Here is a 19,380-nt window from a genome sequence, read left to right as displayed (position 1 = left end):
GACCGCACCCGGAACTTGACTGCAAAGTCACCCATAACCACACTGCGAACCTCAAGCGTTTCGCACCTAACGCCGAGTAAGATTCCACCCAATCTCCCTCTCGGCGGCAAGCAATGCCAATCAAAATCTATACCCCCCGACAAAGTATTTAGAAATTGAGGCGCAAAATTATCTCTACCCATCTCCGATAGAGCGATAAAATCTAAAAGATGCTCGACAGACGCCTCAGCAAGAAACCTTCTTTTAGCCAAGTCCTTTAGACCTCTGCTATTCCAAAAGATTCCTTTCATAGTTCATCATGGAATTTTGTTGCCTTACAAATCCTAGCACTCCTACGCACAGCGGACACCGGGTACACCTTCCGTTTCCACTTGCGCTTGGGGACAAATTGACGCTGCAACTGGTCCTCACAACCAATGTTAGAGGGGCTAGCCAAAACTATGTCAGTAGAATCATCCTCTACATCCGCCTCAGAACTAGGCGGCATAAGATCCGCACAAAAGTTGTCGAGCACCCTGACACCGAGCGCATCAACCTCAGAATCACACATGGGTTTAACAGCCGCAATATTACGAATCATCTCTAAGGCCCGCTCGGCCTCTAGATCCAGAAGATCATTAATAGAATTAGAAATTTCAGTGCCATTACTACCCAACGAAACTCCTAATTGATTTGCATTATCAACAATCTCATCATTTGAAAAATGCAAAATGGAATTAGAAGTATTGACCGACATACCAGTAGTGACCTCCACGTCACGAATCTTAGCCGCCCTCATGGCGCACCGCTGCTGAATGTCGTCCACATCCGGCTGTGCCTGGAGACGGCCACTCACCCGGTGCCCCTCAGACATCGGATCCTGAATCCCTCCAAATGCAATGACCTCCTCCCGAGAGATCGCGGTTGGGGTCCGGCCTCCTGCCTCACCCCAACCAGCTGGCTGATCCACCTGCACGGGCTCCCCCACAGCCTCGCCAGAAGGTGGACAGACACGCACCACTATCTCAGATGCCTGGTGTGCCCCACAAGACGGGCCCGGCAGCAAGGGTGGTGGAGGCAGAACAAGAGCTGCCCGCCCTCGCCCCCCACCCAGCACCGGAGAAGCCACCACCACAGGCGCCTTAGGAGGAGAAAGCTCCGAGGCCACCTGCCCCGAGCCCTCTCCCGAAGGCAAAGCCGGAACCAACCGACAGGAAGACGCAATGGGAGAAGAGGTATCCGAGGCCTCCTGCCCCAGACCTCCTCCCAACGAAGAAAAGGACACGGGAGACACCTGCCCCGCATCCCCTCCCTCAGCAGAAAGAGAGCAATCTAAGGCCGCCTGCCCCATGGCTCCTCCCGACACGCCAGGCACGAGAAGCTGCGTCATCTCCTGAGGGGGAACCGCGTGCTGAGTAGAAGAGGGAGTGGCCACCTGCCGACTCACCTGATGGAACCCCAAGATCCCCAGGACTCGTATCCACAGCATCCTAAAACTCCAAAGCAGGCAAGGCGAGCTCAAAAGCCTCCTCGGACTCGACCCGATCACTCCACAACCTCGGTGGTGCAGAAGAGGGATCGAAGGACCCAAATCTCAGTGTTGTCGAAGGCACCGAGGAGGGTTGGACAGCTCCATCCCCGGTCGTCACGGTCTCGGACCCCGGCCCCTTGGACAGCTGTCGTCCAGAGTCCTCGACCGGCGGTTCCTGTACTCCCGCGCCACCGTCACTCTCGTGCATATCAACGTCAGACTCGTGAGCCGGCGCAGCCAGAAGGCTCTCGTCCTCAAACTCAATAGCCATATTATAAATCCTGCCTCGATAAGCCCACTTAACCACTTCCGGCACATACTCAACGTTCAGAATACTGACCAGAACCCGAGCAATCCCGTGAGCTCTGGTGAAAGCCATGTCCACACGCTCAGGCTTCCCCACTAGAATGCCCATGCTGGCCACAACCCGAGCATCCTGCAGCGGCTTGGAAGGGGCCCCGAAAAACCGCAACCACTCCTGCGTAAGCGGTTTACCCTGAGGCTCAACAAGCTTCCATTCCTGAAACTCAAGGATGCCATCAGTACCCGGCACCTTACACATCCCAAAACTCAACAACCTCTGCAGATCCTCCACGGAAGGGAACTCAACCCTGAACATCTTATCATCAAGACTGACAAGGTCCCACTGGAAATCCCTAGGGGCCAACTCTCGAAGCTTCTGCACGATCTGTGTCTCAGACACCTCCCCTCTGGTGACCTTGACAATCCCCGTGGTCAGACTCGGGGACTCGTCAGGAACCTCACGCTCAGTCGGAGACTCGAAAAAAGTTAGCTCAACACAGTACACTCCATACATCATGAGTGACGGTGCCTGATCGCGCAGTAATGGACAATCCCCAGAGTCGTGTGCCAGTTTACCACAGGTATCACATAACCTGGCCACACACTCCACAATGAAGTGGCCCTTGTCTCCGCAACGATAACAAAGCATCTTTTCCTTCTTGCGCGCCCACTTGGATGCCCTATCAGACTCAGCTCTGTCCATCATCTCCACGGACACATCAGCCATAACCTCGTTCTCAGGAACCGGAACAGTAGCAAGAGCCGTTACCGCCTCCATAGCGTGACCGGTCAACACTGGCTCCTCGGCAGCCCCGCTATCTGTCGTCTGCTCGACAACAACAGGTGGTGGCGGCGGACGTGGACGGTACCGGCCCCCTCGCACGCCCCGACCACCACGATGTCCACGGAAGCCACCTCATTGCCTAGAATCCGGGCCAGAAGCACCCTCAACAAAGCCACCCTGTGGACCCAGGAACGGTCGCTCTGCCGAACCGTCACTCTGCCAAGCGTAACCTCGACCACCGCCCGTCGACGACGAGCCACGATGCACACCTGCCCCATAGGCGTCGAAACCATCGTCTCCCCAATGTCCCTGAGGTACGGCATTAGCACCAACCGAAGGTTTGGTAACGGAGTGAGGTGGCGGTGCTGGCCTAGGCTGATGTCCCACAGACCGCGGCGCTTCCGTCGTTGGCGGCTTAGGCGCCGTGCCACCCCGACCAGCAGCACCACCAGCCAGCCCACAGTGACCAGGCGCCAAACCAGAGGCCGCAGGCACCGGTACGCGAGCGCCGGCAGGCGCCGCGGCACCACGCCCCACGGCCGCACCCGCCATCGCACCTCCCCGACCGACCGTCGGCAGCACGGGGGGCACCGCGCCACGACCAGCTCCAGGGAGCAGGGCACCACGGCCGGAGGCAGCAGCCGGCGGCGGCACAACCTAAGGCACCGCTCCACGGCCACCGCCCGACAGGAACGCGGCCCCAGCGCGGCTCGCCCCAGGGGGCTCGGCCGGTCTCTTCCCCGCCGCACCACGTCCAGCCATGGACACTAGCGGGGGAATGCGACGAGCACGACCGCCAGGATCCGCCCGCCGATGTGGAGTACGCCGAACCAAAACCCTACGGCGCGAGCTGGAGGAGGAGGATACCGATTGATCGCTGCATGCGTCTCTAACGTCGTCGATCGATACAGCCTCGAGCCCATCCTTTTCCTTTCCATGGCACATATGATCTTTCTATTACAAATTTCTCTTTGTCTGGGCAACGAAAAGAAAAGACTAAACATGTTTGTCACGTGGGACGTGGACCTAGATTAATACTCAGCAGGTAACATGAACTTTTTTTGAAATACATGACCATTTTAATTAATAGGGTCAAGTTTTATGAAGAACAGGGCCGGCCCTGGGGGTGGCAGGGGGGCGGCCGCCCAGGGCCCCCGAAATCTAGGGGCCCCCTCCAGGGTTCGCAAGGAGCCCATGGCCCAGACCATAAGGAGGCATCGACCTAGACGCACACGCACGGAGAAATCCCTGTTTTCCTTCTTCCCATCGCGAGTTCGCCGCTTCGTGACAATCCTATTCCCGCGAGGGCTCCAATTGCGAGTCTTGACGCCAATGTAGATCTCTCTCCGTCATGCGGCCGGCTGGTCTTCCTCCAGGTCCCCGGTCCCGTTGTGTTATCCTCCGTTCGTGAGATGCCTCTCATGTGCAAGACGAAGCCACCCCACTTATAAGGTCATCCCTAACCTCCTCTTTCTAGTTAGTCATGTTCATATAGTGCAGCAGCAGTCAGATCTTAGAAGGTCTCGCATATGATGCAGTACAAAATTTTAATTTCGTGTGCCCGTTGCTCTATTTCTTACTTCAATCTGGACTTTGTCGACACAACACCAATCGCCTTATCTATTGAAAAAGTTGCCTGCTATGTGTTTGATTGTCGTTCTTTGCATTCTCTCTCCAAATCATATGACTGCAAATTTAACTTAAAAATTGGAAGAAGGTCTCGGCTATACACACATAACTTCAATCCAAACATGGTTATATAATAAAGCCACTCAGACTCCCGTAGCCGTCGGGTAGGTAAATGATCTTTTATTGTTGCAAATGGAGCTTTTAAACTTTAAACCTTTCATCTTGATGTTTACCCTCTATCAGGTATTCGATTTGTCTAATTAAGTAAAGGAATACACTATTTACAATTCTTGTTTTATTTTGAAATAATAGACAATGATAAGTTAGGTAAATGAATGAATCTAAAAAGAAATGAGATTATTAGTATGATATTTATAGTAGGGGCCCCGGGTTGCAATTTCGCTCTGGGCCCTGAATTATCAGGACCGGCCCTGATGAAGAATGGGGAACAATTTCCATTGATGATGAAGCAAATACAAAAGGGACGCGCGTAGATGTTGATCAATGATCAGACGGGTATCGTCGATCAAGTAAGGAATAGCTACTACTAGTTTTAAGCCGGCTATCATCAGTCAAATAAGCAATTGTCACTCCCTTAAACCTCTTTTATTCTCAGAAGCGGTAGCACACACACTCATACCGCCACACACCCGCGCGTGTCTAACATTATCTTGGCAGACCTTGCTAACTTGTGTCGAGATGTTGATGCTTGACTAGAGACTTTGTAATATGACCCGCCTAACTAGCTAGCACTTCGCTATATATACACCCCGAGCTGTGTCTGCATAACACAACACCACAGACACAGAAGAGCAGAGCAGCCAACCAAAGTGAGAGACCAAGAGAGATGGCGTCCAAGGCATTCCCTGCTCTGGTCCTTCTGGCGCTCGTCTGCGGCCAGCTTGTGGTCGACGGCCATGCCCAGCCCTACACCGGTGGCGGCCGCATCAGGGGAGGAGGATCTGCTCCCGGAATGCAGCCACCGACTTACCCCACTGCCCATGCCCACTCCTCCACCATTGGTAATCTACCTCTGTCGTTTCTCCGTTTGCTTGCCATAGATAAACCATTTCATTTCCCTGTCATTTCCCTGGTTCTGACTGTTGTTTGTTTGCATGGTCTGTGAATATGGCAGGAGAATACGAAGGAGCTGGAAGGCCTTCAGCCGTGGAAGAAGACAAGGCCTTCATGGTCAACAGCCTGCCGGCGCACGACCGCCCGCTGCCTGTCCCGCCTTCCGCTCACTAGTCCGTCGAGGCAATGCATGCAGCCGAGCTTGAGACCAACGACCAAGTGGCCAGCACTAATAATAAGAATAAATTTGTGTGAAGTTGTCCTGTTTGTTGCAGGGTGACTCTGTTTCTACCATCATCATCAGGGGTATAAAAGCAGAGTACCACCGAACTAGTGCTATAATGTAGTGTTGGGAATGTTGGGACTTCAGAGTGCTATCAAGGAAACACATATAAGTTTATCAAGGAAACACATATAAACAGAATATGGATGTATCTCAATGGTGCACGAACGATTTTCATCTTGCACTGTTGTAACTAAAACCATACATGGTTGAAACTATGACAACCTCTCGAACGAAACGGTGCGAACCACTTCTCCTTGAGTTAGGTATAAAGACTGCAATCATATCGTAAAAAGAAAGACCGATACTTACATCCCAGTTCCTCACTTTGGCTAGATACCACAACCATCTATCTCTAACTAGAGACAATAATATGATCAACATGCCCTGCGGTAGTTAGCGGTTTTTCTGCGCTGATCCCTTTTAGCTAAAAATCAATCTTATATTTATTATGCAAACATCGTAAATATTTACATTTTGTGCACAGGCAGCTAAGTTCTCAAGGAAAAATGTACAATCTTAGTCATTTCTTGTTACCAAAGTGTTCTTTTTTTGCGGGAAACTTTCGATCTATTCATCTTCGATCATAACAGTACAACAAACACCAGACTGAAACCATTGACATAACAAGAAGTTGTTTTCAACATGTCACAAGGTGTTCCGGAAGCTCCCACTATCCTTCATAAATTAGGAAAATGTTGGGTACGATAGTTGTTGATAAGAAAAGAATGGCAGCTCTGTTACGACAGTACAACATGGTGTAGCAGACCAAATTGCAAAATATTATGGGCCCATTTTGATTAAGGTATTTTTATTCGAATTTTACAGAATTTTGAATCGTATGTTTTTTTTTCTCATAGGAAGTTTGGCTTAAAGGCATGAGCACACTGCAGACTCATAAAATTTAGTTTTATACAGGACCTAAAAATTCGTGATATCCTAATTCTACGTTTGTAATATTTCCGTGTATTTGGAATCGTGCATTCGATTGAGAGCATAAAGAAGTCAGGATAGGTTTGCCTGAATGGATTAACCTATCCAATCCGAATCAGTGGAGATACTTTTAATATGTCAGCACAGTCTAGATACTAAGATTGCGCTTCAAATCAGAGAATTTCTGTCCCAAGTTCAGAAAAATCAATAAATATAAAAGGTAATTTCAGTCGCAAGATACATAAGCATGAACTGATCATATTAATCAGTTAAGTACAAGACAAATCTTCTTTCCCACTTGAGAAAATAGAGCACCGACGAGGCATATATAGGTGAACGAACGAGACAATGTTTTTTATCAGCACCAACCAATATTCATGCTTCGCAATTTCTTTCCTGGATCAAGATTTCTCCTGCCATGTCCACTATAAACAAAATGGTTGACACTGATGTTGAATTCTATATCTAAGTCCCCAATTATGCAAGTAATATGTCTCTAATTTAGATTGATGTGGGTCATTCCAAGCATTTGCTTTGTAAGTTGTCAAATGCACCAAGGCTATACTAATTAAGTATGTATGTTATTTTTTGCTTGAAGGTCGCCTGATTTTAATTTGCTACTAGTTATACTATTTCATGTCAAAGATAGCAGGGTTTTGGAAGCAGGTGAAATGTTAATTTTGTTGTATGCAAGTTTGGATTTGTATTTTGTTCTTGTGTTGGGAGTTGAGTGGTAACTTAGTGGTAGGAGTTTGGGTTGTTGAACCCGTCCACCCTCATCCTAACCCCCATAGGAACTTTGATGGCGTGCTATCAACATTTTTTCGTGGAGTGGTCTTGCTTCTACCTAACAACAAAAAGTTATGGGAGGGATCCTTTCCGCTTAGCCATGGTTTTTTTTTTGTTCCTGTGTTGTTTTAGTTGTCTCATACTCCCTCCGTTATAAAGATCCCTAATTATATATAGATGGACATAACAAATGGGTAGAAAGGTACATTACATAACTAGAGGACAACTGCACCAATTAATCAACGTGATCGATTAGTTCTTGGTCTTCGTCCAACCCTCTATGCATTTCTCTTGCCGCATGTTTCTTTCTTGGTGGAAGCATACTACAATAATGAACTTGTTCCGAACATTTTCTAGAACTACCACAGTCAGTAACTTTTTCAGAATAACCTGTAACTTTATTCAAAATTGACAAAATTACTGGTACAATGCTTCATATAGAGATTCGAGAAATTGCAAAATAATTCTTATAATTAAGAATTAAAATGAAATTTCTCGGAATTATCTTCTCTGTGGTTTCAATCTTTGCAACACGAAATATTGCCAAGCCTTGAGTTAAGAAACACAGTCATATTGGAGTTTCGACACCATCACTCGTGCATCTACATGAGTTTTACTAGCGTCATAGGTTTGATAAATCCTCTTTTGTTGCCCAACTACAAGGATGGGAAGCCGTGAGCGTTGAACCTATTCGGATAGGGGATGATCTATTAATAGTACAGGTGGTCGAACCACAAGATCTTCAATAGAACACTGAAGCATGACTCCAAAGCCACAATGGACCGCACCATTAGAAGCAAAAAAAAATATACTAACTCAAACGCATTAGAGATTCGTACGAATGAATCTGCGAGGATATAAACTTAAAACTGCAACGTCGGATACACGAAACCTACAAAGACACAGAGTATCTAACTCTGTGGCATCGTCCAATAAGACTTCACCATAGTAGAAGAAGAATCAGAGTACATTCATTATCAACAGCATCTCACCCGAGATCAAAATGTTGTCGATGAAGAATGAATATATCACTCTAATAAACTGATGAATATGCATATAGCGATACAAGTTCCTCTACAAGATCCCTTCACCTCGCAACACGGCGGATGGAGGCAAGGGGACAACAATCACTAATTAATAAAGGCCAGGTCTTCTTTTAGCCGTCATGGTCCATGCCACGCGGTCCCACACAAAATCCAAAAAGAACAGGCAAACTGACAAGAACAAGGGAAATCATTGCAATTATAGCATAAAAATATATACTTAATTATGAACATGAAAATAAATAATAACATTTATTATTGTCTTTAGGGCATATTTTCAAGAGTCCCCCACTTGCACTAGAGTCAATAATCTAGTCAATGCTAATGCACTTTACACCTATGGCATACCGATGTAATGCATGCTTTTCTTGTGGTATAGACATCGTCAACGGATCTGACATTTAAGTTCGTTTGTATCTTGCATATCCTTATACGTCTCCATGTTGTACAAAATTCATTGATTATGTGGAATTGACTTTGTATATGTTTGAATCACTGATAGGACATTTAGTTCCATAGCTGGAACTATGGCGCCAGTATCCTCGACAGTGTTCCATTGGCACCAACAAAGTTGAAACCATGCCAAGCTCAAAAACAAAGTTTTGATCTAAACGCCGTCCATTGCCACTTTCAAAGTGGCGATATACTTAGCCTCTGTTGTAGAATTCACCACGATATCCTGCTTGGAACAATTCCAACTTACTGTGTCACCACTATGTGTAACCATAAAACCCCGATTGAAATCAAAATTGACCGGATCAATGATGAAGATTGTAACTACTTACATGGTTGGTCCTAATCTTCATTATGTCAAATGCACTCTTGATCATGGTCTGTCCATCACTCCGTCTGCTCCTACCTCTCTCACATCATACATTGATGTGATTGGGCAGGATGCCCGGACACTTGTTGGTCCACTTCTAGTTATTGTGTGTACTTGGGTGATAATTTGGTTTCTTGGTCTTCAAAAAGGCAAATAACCGTTTCCAGGACATCTGTGGAAGCAAAATATCGCTCTCTCGCTCATACAGTTGCCAAAACAGTTTGGCTTTGTCAACTTCTCACCGAGCAGCATCGCCATCTTCATCAAGATACCATCGTTTATTGTGACAATGTACCAGCTGTGTATATGTCTTGTAACCATGTTCAACAGGTAGAAATTAAGCACATAGAGATAGAGATTCATTTTGTGAGAGACAAGGTAGCTCGGAGAGGTACCTGTTCTTCATGTTCAAAACAACGCTCAGTTTGCTGATATCTTTACCAATGAGCTTTCGATAGCATCTTTCATCGATATTCATGCAGTCTTAATGTTGTCGAGACCACAGTTGACACTGCGCGCGGCGGCGGGGGGGAGGGGGGGGGGGTGTTAGTCAGCATAACGCCTCGGTCAAGCAGCACCATCAGCAACAATTATACCACGATAACCCACATTTTCCACCATTCAAGTTAATCTTTGCAATCCAAACGTTCTCCTCAATGGCCTGCTTGACGCTTCAATGCCTTCTTTGTTGGACATCAAAGATAAGGGCTGTCAATCAGTTTTGAGCTTTTAGGGTTCCTCTGCCTCCCACCGGTGCCGGCGCCGGTCCGCCTCATCTCTGGTGGCCTTAGGGTTATGGGAGCGCGGCGGATCCCGGCCCTTGCCGGTGGGAGGTCTCCGTTTTTAGATGTGCCTTCACGATTTGTTAGGATTTGTGTTCGGCTCGGAAAGGCGAGACGGCGGCGGCTCATTGAAGATGGAATAAGGTACTCTCACCTAGCCCCCGTTCCGGTGGTGCGTTTAGCATCGTCGGTGGGCGTGTGTCTCCGGCAGATTTGTCCTTGGTGGATTTGCTCGGATCTGTTCGTCTACGTTCGTGTGTTTTCAGGTTGGATCTTTCCGATTTACGCTACTCTTCATCTACGACGGTTGCTGTTCTGGTGCGCTGGTCCTATGGGGCCTTAGCATGACGACTTTCCGACTTTCTACTATAACAAGTTTTGCCCGGCTCCGGTGATGGAGGGGCGATGACGACGGCGCGCCTTCGGCTCGCTTCAGTGCTTGTAGTCGTCGCTAGGTGATGTATGGATCTGGATGTAATTTTTATTATTTCTGGTGTTTGTTGTACCGCCATCTTCGAAGATGAATAGATGGGATGTTTTCCCGCAATAAATAAATAAATAAATCGGTTTTGAGCTTTGCAGCCACGGTGATTTTCAAAATGATGTTGTCTCTCCATTGCCAAAGACAATGGCAGTGCAAGCTTAAAATAGGTCCATGTTCGCGCTATTGCACAGTTTTGCCCTTGTCGGCCCAAAATTTTAACCACTTCTTCCATTTCAACCATGGCCATCTCAACCGCAAAGCCCTCGAAACTTTTCAAGGTCAAGGTTAAGAATCCCCAACGCCCACGATTGGTGGAGAGACGGACGGTCTCCTAATTAATCCTGTAAAACTTCTTTCATATTACTGTACAGCGGACAGCACACCACCACACACGCGCACATGTGCAACATTTTCTTGGCAGACTTGGCTAACTTGTGCCGAGATGGTTATGCCAGACTAGAGGCTAGCTAGGTGGTGTGCCTTGCCCGCAGAGCTACAAGATACTGATTCCTCCTTTCATATGCTACAAGATACTGACTCCTCCATTCATATCCTACAAGATACTGATTCCTCCTCTCCGGGCTACGGTTGATTGATAATCAAACCCCATTGCCTAACTAGGCACTAGCAGCCGTTAATCTCTTTGATGCCACATGCACGGATGTATATCCAATTTGCTATATATACACCCCGGCCGAGTTGTGTCTGCACAGAGCACCACATAGGCAGAGAATCACGCAATCAAACCAAAGTGAGAGACCAAGAGAGATGGCGTCCAAGGCATTCCCTGCTCTGGTCCTTGTGGCGCTCGTCTGCGGCCAGCTTGTGGTCGGCGGCCATGCCCAGACCTACGTCGGCGGCGGCCGCATCAGGGGAGGAGGATCTGCTCCCGGAATGCAGCCACCGACTTACCCTCCTGCCCATGGCCACTCTTCCACCATTGGTAATCTACCTCTGTTGTTTCTCCGTTTGCTTGCCATTGATAAACCATTTCATTTTCCTGTCATTTCCCTGGTTCTGACTGTTGTTTGTTTGCATGGTCTGTGAATATGGCAGGAGAATACGAAGGAGCTGGAAGGCCTTCAGCCGTGGAAGAAGACAAGGCCTTCATGGTCAACAGCCTGCCGGCGCACGACCGCCCGCTGCCTGTCCCGCCTACCGGTCACTAGTCCGTCTAGGCAACGCAGTCGAGCTTGAGATCAGCGGCCCAGTGGCCAGCACTAATAATAAGAATAAATTTGTGTGAAGTTGTCCTGTGGTGACTCTGTTCCTGTCATCAGGGGTGTAAAAGCAGAGTACACCGAACTACTAATAAAAGTACTGTTGAGAAAGTTGGGACTTCACAGTGGTTTCAAGAGAACATATATAAGTTTGTTCCGAAATTCCGTTTACATCTTACCATGAACATAATATGGATGTATCTAAATCGTGCATGAACGTTTTCGATCTTGCACTGTTGTAATTAAAACCATACATGGTTGAAACTACGACGACGTCTCGAACGAAACGATCCTAATCACTTGTCCTTGAGTTAGGTAAAGACTGCAAGCATATCGCAAAAAGAAGAACCGATATATACATCCCGGTTCCTCACTTTTGGCCAGACACCGCAACCATCGATCTCTCTAACTAGAGATAATAATATGTCAACATGCCCTGCGGTAGTTAGCGTTTTTTCTGTGCTGATCCCTTTTAGCTAAGAATCAATCTTGTATTTATTATGTAAACATCGTAAATATTTATATTTTGTATTTTTTCTAGCCATGTGTTCATGCGGTCCACTTGTGCTTTGAATTTTGTTTCCAAGAGAAAACGGAGACCTGCCCATTTGTTATCTTGATAGAGAGGGGATTCTCTAACTTCTACTTATATGCAACCCTCGTCTGTACATAGTACACAATGAACAAAAAAACTGTGTATAGAGTAAAAAATGTGTCAAACAAATTAAGTTTACAGTATGGTTTGATCTAATATAATCTAATCAACAGCTGCATCCTCCAAACAGCATACAGTAAAAGTAGAAGACCTGTGGTAAAAAAACTAAAAATGATGTAAAGAACTGAATGTACATAAACCATCTAGAAACAGCAGCGGCAATAACATCAGTACCAGGTCTGATAATTGCAATCGGTCACTAAAATAACATCAGTACCATGTAACTAATACTGAATACAATGATCACCAAGAGATACAGGACAATTGTTTTCACTAGTGAGTATATAATGTAGCAAGGGACACTCCAAACAGCCAGAGTGTTACCGAAAAAGGCTTTCGCCCTGCTTTATAAATAAAGCAACCACCGAGCACAAAGGTATCAAGGTTCCAACCACACAACACACACACACACAGCCACCGCAAGCAGGTCCGACAAACACACACACAGACGAAACCCAGGTTCAACAGAGTGTTCACCCCATTGAGCTCTTCAGCAAACATTTAGGCCAAGAATTGTAACCCGGTACATTATTTGCCCTAGTGGATATGCTGGGCATGCTATCAGAAAGGTGGTGGTGAGCCGCCTGGCCCAGGGAACCTTGGAGCAGGCAGAAACAACAGAGGTAGAAACTGCACAGAAACATTCTTCAGTTGCAGAGAATCAGAGATATCTGATTCAAACAGAGAGAAAAAAAAAACTTCGAGCGAAGAAAGCTAAACCACTAATGTACACCTCGCCACTTATACTATCTGGATGAATTGTTTCTTCTTTTCCTTTTGAGATGTTAACTTAACAAACTGATGATTCCGGTGGAAAAAAATTGTGAATTCTCAATTTCCATTTGCTAACTGAGGATTCAACTTACCAGGATACAAAGAAGCCACCAAAGCCAGCCCGACAATAAGCAGAGCGAGTACCACCCAGAAATCGAGGGCCTCCCAAACCTGGTCCTCCAGGCCCATGAGGATCCATTCCACTACAGTTTCATATGAACTCAATCAATACACAGTTTTTTGCCCAGAGAATATGCAAGACTTGATGCGACAGTACAAAGAAGAATCAGAAAAACTAAAATGGGCTTTAGCCATTAACTTGCAAACAAGAATCAGAAAATTTTAAATGTGTCTTCCTCCATGCCATAACACCAGCATGTTACATGTCCCTCATGTCTTGCAAATTACCATGAAGGTCATTCAGTGTAGTCACATAAGACACAATGTTCTTTCATGTGAAGTCTTGCACATACAAAATTCAGGAGGCAGTTCCATGTTTATATTGTGTTAGATTTCCATATTTATCTTGTGTTGTGGATATATTTCGTCAGAAAAAAAACTGCAACTCCTAGTAGCATGCGTTTAATGATGTGCAGGCTGCAATGTTGGTCGACTCATCTGAAAAATACACTGGTTACTAAACCTTGTTCAGATGGTTTTGGACACAACTAGGTTACTACCAGTGTCAGTAGCCTGCCTGTATAGAACAGCTTCTACATTGTATAGAACCACCCAAAGTGTCTTCTGCCCCTGTGGACTTAACCAACCTTAGGTTTCTTCCTCCTGGGCAAGTTTTCATTGCGTGTTTGAGTTCGATATTAGCAAGAGAAAAACAAGGCATGTTTCTGCATTTTTTTTCTACTCTGGTCGATAACAATCTGTGAACTATTAGTTTGTATTTGATTTCACACGCTGGCTTGTAAAAGTCACCAACAAGGTGCAACGTAGACTAGAGTCCTGATAACGACATTCAGGTACTGAAATAACATCAGTGTCGGGTAACTAGGTAAGGCTGCATACAATGACCTCCGAGAGAAATATAACTAGGTGAAGAATGCATAGATGTATAGTAAGAACTAGTGCATGTGCAACTACTACTCTGCAATGTTCCAACTACTATGCATCCTCAGCTTACTCTTACAGAACATTTGAGTTCAATGTGATTGGTTACAGATCGTTGAAAAATAGAGGATGTAAACTTGGACCAAACATCACCCAATACAGTTTAAGGTGAAGAGGCTTCTTGATCCATCGCCAGTTACACGTACCAGATCAATTAATCTGGATGATGGAACTTACTTTTACACCTTACTTCTAAATTCTAAAGTAATCTACAACTGTATTGCCACACAACAGGCCTGTGCTATCCTGCTCGAGACATGAACAAAAAATTATGGAACCTGGGCCTAACAATGACCAACATTTCTTGTGCTTATCCGTACAGGTTTTGCTTCTTCAACTTATGTTCAGATTGTGCATCACAAGAAGCACCAATCCTTAAATGTATAGCAGGATATGGGAAATAGTAAGAGGTCATTCCAAACAACATAATAGAAAAATAGTGTCCTGATGAAAGCACAAAATGGTATCCATAGATTTTTCAGATTACGGTACCAGTCATTCCTAGAAAATACTAAATCTCCTTGATTGAGACAAAGATAACCAGCTTAAAGTCTCCATAATCTCTACCTGACCAGATGCAATGGATGCATGAAAAACAATGAATTACAAGAGAACATTTCATTGAGTAGTCGACTATGGTCAACTATTTAATTTAACTACTAGTACTCCAAGGTCTTCTAAAATATCAGATGCGGCATGTAGGTCAACAAATAATCTGCCTATGTTCATCATCAGTTTCAATGAAATGTAGAAACAGACTACCATGTTCTTACTATTGACTATTAAGAAGACCACTAGATAGAAATGGTAATGTCAATTCTTCAATTCAAGAAAAAGGGCACCACTAGTGAAGTCAATTCCTCAGCCAAGAAAATAGACACATTAGGCAAATTGGGTGGCAAATATTTCGAAAGCAGGGCAAAATAGTTTCAAAAGCAGAGCAAAGCATCAACATAACATCTTTCACTTCAGCCAAGGGAGACAAGCATATAACAGTCAGAGCTTCTGATCATAATTTATATACATCAATGAACAAAAAAGAAGAGGCCAACAGACACATGGTTGATCCAATTCATAGATATTGCAACCTATAAGGTGGGAATCGAGGCTGTTAAGAAGCACCACCTCACTCAACAACCATCAGACTCAGAGGAAAGGCCAAGGTGTTCACAACATAACCTTCAAGAGCCGGAAAAAAGGTATGCTGAACAAGGCTTTGCTTGAGCCGACATTCATAAATATGGAGGTCTAGGAGACCACGATGGGTTGATGTGAAGCGCCCACTGACCACATAATTTTGCTGAACAAGGCTTTGCTTGTTCACAACATAATTTTGCCATGAGTATCGATGTGAAGCGCCCACTGACCAAAACTGACAAGCAAGAGCATACCACCATGCCTAGAAGAAGCAGCGTTCACACTCCAAAGTTTAACATCCCAAGAGTCATCACAACCTTCAAACCGCCCACTGATTTCTTCGACCGGCAATCTGATCCGGTACTTTAAGCTCCAAACCTCGCTCTCGTAGTTCTTCAACAACTATATACCAACAGTGTGGTTGTCATCATCATGGCAATAGATGGCGAGCGTGTCCTCCATCTCAAAGATATATGACTTGGTGGGAACAATTAGAGCATGCATGTGCCGGAACGACTCAACTATGATGTCGTATACTATTATGGGCTTGCTTTCACTCAGGTGGTGATATAGTGGGTACCAATGTAGGCTATCACGCACCTGGACAGGTAGGTTAAAGACCTCTGACTCTGTCCCCGGCCACCCGATGTACCTCGGTGGCTGGTCGGAGCTGTCGGCGTTCTGGGAACGGGGGTCCTCAGACTTGCCTGCCTGCGGCCTGCGGCGTGGCTCAAGTGGGGGCCCAGCGCGGCCCATCTTCATCAGCTCAAACTCAAGACCCTCGCGAAGGGCCAAGCCTCGTGGGGCGGACGACAGAAAGCTTCCTCAGAGGCAACCTCATCAGGCAGGCTCGCGAGGAGGCGGAGAGATCAAGGCAGGGATACCTCGCGAGAAGCCCGTGACGCAAGCCATGACGATCGAGACCAGGCGGGCGCCGGCCTGCGCAGTGTCCTTGTTTCCCCTTTGGTGCAAAGGGGGCAAGCACAGGCCAAGGCATCGGGCAAAGGTTGCCATTCCGGTGCAACGAGACCAAGACTAGCAGAGCGGCAGGACGGAGGTCACCGTGGAGCCCAAGACGGCGTCATCACCAGTACTTTTGGCAGCCGAAGACCACCTTTGGTCAGGATAACTTGTACTACATGTTCCCCTTCAAAATGGCCAATTGTTGGCGCCCTTCCCGCTCATTATTTGGGGAGTGGCCCAGGGTCTCTATAAATAGAGCTAGCCACCACAGAGTAGAGGGGGATCGACACATAGAGACATCTAGAGATCTAATAGAGCCCTAGCAGAGAGAGAGAGAGGCGACTGAACTCACCAAAGCAGTTCATCGCACCAGCCCAAGAACACCTCTCGCGAGGCTGTTCTTCCCTTGTACTGTTCATCATCAGCCCCTGAGGCAATTCACCACACCACACACTGGAGTAGGGTATTACACCACAACGGTGGCCCGAACCAGTATAAACCTCGTGTCCCTTGTGTTGTTCGTTGTTTTCAGCTTAGATCACGCGAGGAGATTGGACGTAGATCGGTAGGGGAGAGATCTCCGCGCGCACCCCAGTGTTCGAACCTCAAGGGTCTGCCGGAACTTGAAATCCGACAGGAGCCCAATGGAAGGACATACTCCCTCTGTTTCTTTTTAGTCTGCATAGGTTTGGTCAAAGTCAAGCTTTGTAAAGTTTGACTAATTTTATATTAAAAAATATAAACATTGACAATATGAAATCAATATTATCAGATGCACCACAAAATGTATTTCATACTATGTAGTTTTAATATTGTAGATGTTCATATTTTTTATATAAATTTAGTCAAACTTTGTGTAGTTTGACTTTGACCAAATCTTATATGCAAAGTAAAAAGAAACGAAGGGAGTACCCGTCAATTTGGTCTTCAAATGTGCCCATATCATACCGTTGCAGTAGCAGACGGTACATGCTAGTAGGTGGATGCAGGTACATCCCCAAGACGGCGAAATCCCACAGTGGCTCCGGGAGGGAGGCGTGCTCGCACGTGGCCGGGTTGCAGATAAAGATGCAGGATCCAAAGGCAGTCCTGGTGATATTGGAGAGGATGAGGAGGCCGTCGCATGAGGCTTCCAGATAAAAGTACCCGTCAAGCTGGACGATGGTATGGAGCTGCATGGAATCAGCGGCCCGGTGGTCGAAGGCGAGGATGTCAAGGCAGTGGACGCCGAGGGCTAATTGGCTGCCGGCCAAAATGGGTAAGGCGGGCTGGCGGGCGTGGTGCGCCAGGAGGAAGCAGCGAGCGGAGGTGACGCGACACCAGGCGCGGCAGCGGAGGAGCGATTTGGGGTCGAGGCGGACGAGGATCTCCCAGATGACGACGATCTCGTCAAGGAGTCCGATGAGGAGAGATGTCACTGCTGTTGCTGGTACGGCGTCCGCCATGGCCGCCGACTGGGAGCTCATCCTCGAGTAGTGCGGGTGGCGACAGAGGGAGACGGAAACGGAGAGCAATTAGTTAACGAGCGCTCCTTTGGAAGCCTCGCAACGATCAGCGCTACTTGACGCGCTCTCAGCCATTCGCCACATATCGCGTTCTCAGCCATTCGTCACATGTCGCGCTCTCGGCGTTCCCTTCGGATTTTTTTATTTTTCTGCACGCGTTTTCGGCTTTTTAAATGGTTTTTTCTAGTTTTTTTTTGATATTTTGGTTTTCTACCGGTCTTTTTTACCTTTTTGATAAAAAAAATTGAAAAAAAAATTGCACGAAAAAATACATTTTCTTTTTTTCTCTTTTGCGAGAGTCACGGTCGTGCTTCTCGGAAACGGAAAAAAAAGTTTTCTGTTTTTTTCTTTTCGCGAGAATCACGATTTTGCTTTCGCGAGAGGCATGGGTGTGCTATCGCAAGAATCACGGCCGTGCCTCTCGGAAACGGAAAAACATGTTTTCTGTTTTTTTCCTTTCGTGAGAGTCATGGTTTTGCTTCCGCGAGAGGCACGGTTTTGCTTTTCGCGAGAGTCACGGCCGTGCCTCTTGGAAACGAAAAAAGCGTGTTTTCTGTTTTTTTCCTTTCGCGAGAGTCACGGTTTTGCTTCCGCGAGAGGCACGGGTGTGCTTTCGCGAGAGTCACGGCCGTGCCTCTTGGAAACGGAAAAAAACATGTTTTTTTTCTTTCGTGAGAGTCACGGTTGTGCTTTCGTGAGAGTCACGGCCGTGCCTCCTCGGAATCAGAAAAAAACGCGTTTTCTCTTCTTTTTTCCTTTCGCGAGAGTTACGGTTTTGCTTCCGCAAGAGGCACGGTTGTGATTTCGTGAGAGGCACGGGCGTGCCTCTTTCGGAAAGGGAGAAAACCCGTGCTCCCGGTTCGGGTTTTTTCGTGAAAAAAAGTTCATTAAAATCTATCAACATAAGATCTAGTTTTGAAGATCTCGACGCGAGGAATCCAACGGTGAAAGCGGTTCGAGATTTGGACGCACAGTTTGAGAGATAAAAGGTTTTGAATAAATAGATCTATGAAAAAGGGAAAACTCCTAGATTACGACAAGTGGCGTGATGCATGTGTCTCACTTGTCGCAACCAAGGGAGTTGGGGTGATCTTTGCAACAAGTACTTCTCAATTAGTGATTTCAACGGAAATGGGCACGGCGCAGGTTCCCAACCCTACGGAGAGAGATCTGGGATGAGCTTAAGCCCAGAACCGGGCTGGGCTTAGCCCGAAAGGAGATCACTTCCCCTAAAAAACAGATTTTATTTTCTATTCTCTAAAAGAAAAAAAACAGATATTTTTTCCTTGCCACCGGAAAAAGGGAATTTTCCTGGAGACTGGAGTACAACTGTTTGGAAATACAAAATAAGGTGTTCATAACATTCAAAGGGAATCAATCAGACAATGTTACATGAAGCCTTTCGTGTGCTCATATATGGTACCATTTTTGTTTTCTTCAACTTAAATTAAAGATGCTGCATTTTGTTACTAAGTTCACGACAACCTCTAACAGAACAATGTCACGA

General features: G+C 46.4%; 2 protein-coding genes, 1 long non-coding RNA gene and 1 pseudogene across 3 annotated transcripts; 2 read left to right on the top strand and 2 right to left on the bottom strand.

Annotated features, from left to right (window-relative positions):
* Positions 1 to 286: 286 nt before the first annotated feature.
* LOC147966575 (uncharacterized) lies at positions 287 to 2,591 on the bottom strand. Its single transcript, XM_087527415.1, is given in 2 exon segments — positions 287 to 1,444; positions 1,446 to 2,591. Coding segments are annotated over 2 exon segments (2,304 nt in total).
* A 2,410-nt stretch (positions 2,592 to 5,001) lies between these two features.
* LOC147966574 (uncharacterized) lies at positions 5,002 to 5,734 on the top strand. Its single transcript, XM_087528957.1, has 2 exons — positions 5,002 to 5,248; positions 5,362 to 5,734. Exons 1-2 carry the CDS (start codon positions 5,074 to 5,076, stop codon positions 5,472 to 5,474), a joined length of 288 nt encoding a protein of 95 aa, XP_087385083.1. The 5' UTR covers positions 5,002 to 5,073; the 3' UTR covers positions 5,475 to 5,734.
* A 5,404-nt stretch (positions 5,735 to 11,138) lies between these two features.
* LOC147966573 (uncharacterized) lies at positions 11,139 to 11,768 on the top strand. The gene is made up of 2 exons (XR_015607801.1): positions 11,139 to 11,380; positions 11,494 to 11,768. It is a non-coding gene; the product is annotated as an uncharacterized LOC147966573 (long non-coding RNA).
* A 3,820-nt stretch (positions 11,769 to 15,588) lies between these two features.
* LOC147966572 (uncharacterized) lies at positions 15,589 to 17,813 on the bottom strand (annotated as a pseudogene).
* Positions 17,814 to 19,380: the final 1,567 nt, after the last annotated feature.

Source organism: Triticum urartu, chromosome 6A (genome assembly GCF_056163025.1).
Source record: "Triticum urartu cultivar PI428250 chromosome 6A, HENAU_Tu73, whole genome shotgun sequence".
Lineage (NCBI taxonomy): Eukaryota > Viridiplantae > Streptophyta > Magnoliopsida > Poales > Poaceae > Triticum > Triticum urartu.
Note: the sequence above shows the minus strand (reverse complement) of the source record. Positions and strands in the feature narration are given on the sequence as shown.

Bases quoted from the DNA above. Each gene is read 5' to 3' on its own strand.
- LOC147966574 (XM_087528957.1), top strand. From the start codon at position 5,074: ATGGCGTCCAAGGCATTCCCTGCTCTGGTCCTTCTGGCGCTCGTCTGC. The intron at 5,249-5,361 runs GTAATCTACCTC...TGAATATGGCAG, and splicing joins TGCCCACTCCTCCACCATTG to GAGAATACGAAGGAGCTGGA.